Here is a 6,068-nt window from a genome sequence, read left to right as displayed (position 1 = left end):
TGTTTGTGTCTTGGCCACTTTGAGATGGCGACGACACTGGACCTCTCATCAGAAGTGGGCTGAAGTGTGCAGGGAAATGAAGGTTGGAAAGCCAATGATGGAGTCAGCCAACAGTGGATGAGTCATTATGGCCCTCGAAAGTCTAATAAAAAAATTGGACTTGGCCTGATTTCTCCCGACTTGTTGACTTGACATGTGAATGGCGATAAAGAAAGCACAGACATCGGTAGCAAAGGGAAGATGGGTTATCAATATTGTAATTTCATCTGTGAAAATGGTTTATTTAAATATTACTCTGATACTGTCATTATTATACAAACGGTTGCAATGTTTCATTACAGAGGACTCAAACAATACCAAAGAAAAGAGAAATAGAATCCATTATATTTTTCGACAGCTCAGTAAAACAGACAGGACTGCATCTTCATGTCATACAAATACAAAAAGAAAAACAAATGAAATAGTGACAAGTTATTTCAGACACGTGAAGACACTTCTTTTGGCGTGATGAGTTCTGAATCCCTGCTTTTCGGAACCTTCCCTTCGTGGATGGGACGAAGCTTTCCACAGTTTGACCTGAATCCCTCCATTTCTCATCCCTCAACTGCAAAATCAATCATTGTTCTCTTCCTCTCGTAGGTGGGAACTTTAAAAAGAGATGATGGTTAAACATTTTCAATACCGTTGTTGGTTTTCGGTTAAAAACCCCACTTGTTAACACTTAAATATGAAAACATGACACCATTGTTACAAGTACATAACAACATTGGCCTTTGCCTTTTTAAATTCTTTTCATATTAACATGCTGATTATTTCATTTACAGGTTGTACATTTGTAGCTTTTTCTTTTTTTTTTTTTTAAATTCAAATACCATTTTTAAATCCCAAAATAAGTCCTCATTCATCTGTAACATATAACACTCATCTATTTAAAAGCCATTTCCAGAGGTATTAATATATTTCTATATATGTATTTTATATTTATAATATATAACAGTGGATGTACTGTGGAAATACACCTTGGGTTTATTGAGAAGCAGAAGGATTAGACCAAGATGCACTCTGTCCTTAAAAGCTGGATGCTGCTGATGACCAGACATCGGTGCCGCGGTGCCCAAACCCCGTTATTAGCCTTTGAACTGGAGTGCTGAATGAACAGGTTCATATATGTCCACAGTTCAAGCTGTGCTAAGAGAGTACTTAGCTTGGTACGAGTGCTTCAGGCACTGCTACCACGTTGATAACTGAAAAACTTATGACGACAAAAGGAAAGAGACACGACTGAACTGCCACTGAGACTTTTACACACATTATTTTCTCAATGAGTCTAATTTATGAGAAATAGTATTTTGTAAATACATATTAAATTTTGATGTTGCCAGTCTGCTTCACTTTTTTTTTTTTTTTTTGAATATCTGGTTGGAATTTCACCCTACATCCACCACTTTCGGGGACATAAAAAAGCATGGTAAGAGTGCGATGTAAGCAGCAAAGGCGTTTTTGCAAGTGTGCGGCGCGAACAATTTAAAGAGTGAAATAGCTGTGCGTTTTAAATATGCTCTCTCAGTGTGATCAGCAAATTAAAGCGCCAAAGGTATTGGCAGACAAACCCGCTCATTTGGGCATCACACTGGCCGATGGAACCTGAAGCAAGCGGAGCTTGACATCACGGCTAGAACACGAGCCAACGCTTCAGTTTTTGGCAAATGCTGATGAATGTTAAACAAAAGTGCTGTGGAACCTTCAATGGGATGCTCGAATGCAATCCATGCCAATGAAATTATAAAGGCAAAGATCAGTTTAGGAGTTTTATTCGAGTCACTAAAGCTACCTAGCATGAGCTGTAAAAAATAATCCAAAGAATTGCTAAACTGCTCTGTTCCCTGTTTTTGTTCTGTGAGCCCCATTTTTGTTTGCGAATGAGTACCTCCAAAGGTCACGACTGTGGCTTCAAACACATGTTGCCATGAAACCCTTTGCAGTTGTTTCATACACCATCACTAAGACTAAACACTAGACTTGTTTTGCTATTCAGTGACTCTAACCTGCGTGATCCCTGCTAATGTGTGAATCCTGATCCAACTATTCCAGTGTTTGGTATCACAACAGCACGTTGCAGTAGTCATCATAGATTTCAGTATTGCCACCTTTAAGAAATGAGAAGGAATGAAGAATGAAATAAGGAACTGCAGATATGCCTGTGACCAGAGAGTGTAAGCACTGGGTGAGTGTAACTACTAACTACCGCTTGTGTAATTACAACACAGTTTTGCATTTCATTTTACATTACATTTTACATTCCGTACATCCATAGCATTTATTGAGAGCTTCTTAAAGATATTCAAACCTCTCTTGCGTGGTGAAGTATACACAAGTGACCACTCTGGGTGAACTTTAGATTACACTTCTGATTCTTTCAAATATGTTTGATCGACAACTGAAGTGATGGATGCCTGGTATCATTTGTTGATGTATGATTGTCATAAGCCTTATTAAACCAACCCATCCTCACTCCCATGGCGTGATATACGGATGCTAAAAAAAGTGGACTTTTGTTTCCTATTGTGACGACAAAGGAAACCTTGTTGACGCATTGGCATTTCAATGGTGTACAAAACACTTTGCTACCCAAGACGGGGACCCTGTAGCGGGCGCGCGGTGGAGACGTTCAGAATCTCTCTTCGCTGACTTGCTTTGGATGTCAGCAAACACTTCATCATATGAAGAATGACTGGACAGCCATCCAATGGCTTACCTGAACCCAAGTGCCATCTTTGTTTTACGTTGTATCGCGATATGCTGCAGAAGGTGTTTCAATGGAAAACCTAATAGCTGCCTTCAACGTCAGTATAGGACACAAAAGTCCACTTTCCCAACATCGATATGGTGCCAAAGCAATGAGGATGTGTGTTACAACCACTGCAGCTGTTGGGGGGAAACAATTCAAACCTTATTATCCACAACTCTAAAATCTCTCTCTCATTAACAGTGTGTGCGAGGAATATTGCAACGCGTTTTTGTCTATCCAATGGGCAGAATTTTGGATGAGTCAAAGTGTGTGACATTCATTTTATTCCTACTAGGATGCAATACAAATGAAAGGACAAAGGTCAGTTCAATTTCTTTACACAACAGAAGCTAGCACATCAAAATAAAGCTAAAGTCAACATACTGTAACACTGAACTCCTTCTGCAGATTCCTGTCCATGTTCATGACGCCTCCTTTAGCCTTCGATTCCATAGCATGCACACCTTTTATATGTAGCACTGACAAGATGTTTATTTATGCACATCAGGAAAGAATGACACAAATGACCAACCCGATGGCTAATGTTAACAGTCGGAATTAACATGTAGCTTAATATCTTTGTCTTGTTAGTCTTTGAAAGGGCATGTTCACATTGAAGTTCAAAGATGTTGACTATTTTTACAGCACATACAATAACTTTAGCTATTTGCAAGATGCAGATGTATATATATATATATGTATACATCTATATATATATATGTGCGTCTTGTAAAAGTTTGACATTTGAGCAAGGAACACAGGACAGAAAACAGCAAAACCATATTGAACTCATTCTTCTATGAGTTTTCTCTGACAGAGTTCAGTTTTGTGTCTGGTTGTCATCTGTACAAAAGTTATTCCAGCTTATCATGGGTGAGTGGCGCTCGAAGGTGCTGATGGCAATGTGCCCGGTGCAAATACAGAAATGGCCGACAAAATGAGGGGAAACTGTGCTGTCCGTACGCCGTAGAGGGTGAGGGGGTGGGGGTGGGTAGGGGTGCTGGGTCGGGGGGGTTTATACAGGCAAATTTGCATGTTCACTTTAAGAGCAAACGAAGAATGTGAGATCGGAGCCACGGGTCATGTCAGTTCCTCAATTATAACAAGGCATCCCTCACCAGCAGGCAAGCCAGAAGGATGATAGCCAGTCCATGGCTGCTTGATATTCTTGTACCTGTGGACAGAAGGAAAGAAATAATATTAAGGAAAAGCCAAATATGTCTGTGCCAAGCAGCTGCCTTGACTATGGCAGAATTGATGAAATGATGTCCTGCTTCTCTCAAATGAGGGCACTTTTTTTGTTTCCACCAAATAAAATACATTTTATCTCTTGAATACAGCCTCACAGAGAAAATATAGACAACCATGAAACATAGATTTTGCTGTTGATGACCAACTATCTGCCTTTATTTTGTTATTCCACTTCCTGTTTCCCACTCTGTTTTGCGGCTCCCAACTTTGACCTTAAAGTCAGCTTTCTACATTGTATGTTGACGCTTTGGTGTTGCACTTGAATAAAATGTTTCTTCTCCCATTGGCACATTGACTCATGATTAAATATGGTACTCCATATATTGAAATGACATCAACTGGTGGTCCATGTGCTGCGCAGTCTGATGTAGTGCTGCCTACGGTGTCACAGGCGGGAAAACATTTCTCAATTGAAAGACTACTGCAATGTGAAGGGTTGACCTTAAACGTTCCCGACGACGAAGACAAGAGGATGGTGAGATGGCACCAATGTTATGTGCATTATAGTTGACAATTAAAAATGAAACTAAATTGTTTTGCAAGAATTAAAAAAAAAATTCGTTTTCATTTACTACCCTTTTACCGACAGATGTATCCTTTGCTTTCCAACTGTTGAATTTAAATTTCATTTACTCAAGAAGCTGTTAGAAAAATGAATAAATTAATTAATTAATCATAAAATAAAAAATATAAAAAAAACAAGGGATACTGAGTAGTGACATCATCAACAAGCGGCAGCTCGGAAATATTCCGATTCATTCATAATCTTTATCTTTTAGTCTACACATTTAATTTGTGATAAAACTGATTTGTATTTTTGCTCTTTAATCTGTCAACTCTTGAATTACTTTTTCCTTCTGGTCATTTGTTTCAGTCACAGTTTAGTTTCTGCACTCTTCTCATCTGCTTTCTACAAAGCCGAGAGATCAGTTCATAGATAGTAAAAGGGAAACCTACTAAACCCAGATGAAGCAATTCATAACCCTCACTGCTGTAATACCAAAGTAAGATGAAATAGACTATTGACTGAGAGTTACACCTTCTGAAACTGCCTGAAGCTGTTAAATAATGGACAAAGAGGTTAAAATCATGGTCGAAAAATCGCTCATGATTCACAATTGATCAGCAATTGTGCTGTGACTGTATCTAAAAATCTTCATTCAAGTTCACTTACAGGACTCAGAAGAGGAAAAGCAGGGGAAAAAAAAGACGTAAATTTTATTCTTAGTGTTCAACGTGGGATTGAAGGAAACATCTTCTGCCGTATCTCTTTTCCTGCACGTGGATCTGCACTTTTATTCACTGAAGTATTAATGCTCATTCAACAGTTACCAATAACTCAAATTCACGCTGTCTTGCGATCTAACCTTAACCCGACTAACTAAAAAAAAGAATGGTGTGGAAGAAAATTAAGCACATAATAACTGCAATAACTGAGTTATTATTTTTGTTTTTTATTTGTAGTAGTAGAAGATGAGACTTTTATTCTTTCAGTATTGTTATTTTTAACCATCTACTGTATAACCCGAGAATAAAACAAAATAAATTTGTAGTGTGTAAAAAGCAACTGAACTTTGGAACAGGTTTTCAACTTTCTTCCCAAAAATCTCTTTGCATATACTGTGCTATTGTCGACATGCAAGTGCAGTGTTTGCCGCCTACGCACGGCCATGACCGTTCCACCGCTTTAAAATACACTCCTGCTCACTGCATTACTTGGTACTCGACACTACATCCATAAATTGATGATTTTGTCCGAAACCCCCCTCAAGTTTCAGTCAACTAGACACTACCAATGCTTCAAAACTACGCCATTGTTTGTTTCCTGTCAAACCACAAAATGACACATTTACTAAATCACCCTGACATTTATAGATCACTGAGCCAGGCGTCGCTTTCAAGAAGGGAATTTGGAAACATGGGAAAGCAGGGCACATTTGTCTTCAGGCGCAACCCGTTTTTTTTTTTTTTTTTTGCCCGTGCCAATGCTGATTGGAGGGTGAGGGCAAAAATGGCTGTGCCGCTCAGT

The 6,068-nt window shown here is 38.8% G+C and overlaps 1 protein-coding gene across 1 annotated transcript in view; it reads right to left on the bottom strand.

Moving 5' to 3' along the window:
- Positions 1-245: 245 nt before the first annotated feature.
- vstm2a (V-set and transmembrane domain containing 2A) overlaps positions 246-6,068 on the bottom strand; it is a 73,823-nt gene continuing 68,000 nt past the window's right edge. The window contains exon 5 of the mRNA XM_053859492.1: positions 246-3,962. Within this exon, the coding sequence (XP_053715467.1) occupies positions 3,886-3,962 (77 nt within the window). The 3' untranslated portion in view covers positions 246-3,885. The remainder of the gene's footprint in view (positions 3,963-6,068) is intronic.

This window comes from Synchiropus splendidus, chromosome 3 (assembly GCF_027744825.2).
Source record: "Synchiropus splendidus isolate RoL2022-P1 chromosome 3, RoL_Sspl_1.0, whole genome shotgun sequence".
Taxonomy (NCBI): Eukaryota; Metazoa; Chordata; class Actinopteri; order Syngnathiformes; family Callionymidae; genus Synchiropus; species Synchiropus splendidus.
The sequence above is the reverse complement of the archived record's forward strand: the minus strand, read 5'-3'. Positions and strand labels throughout refer to the sequence as shown.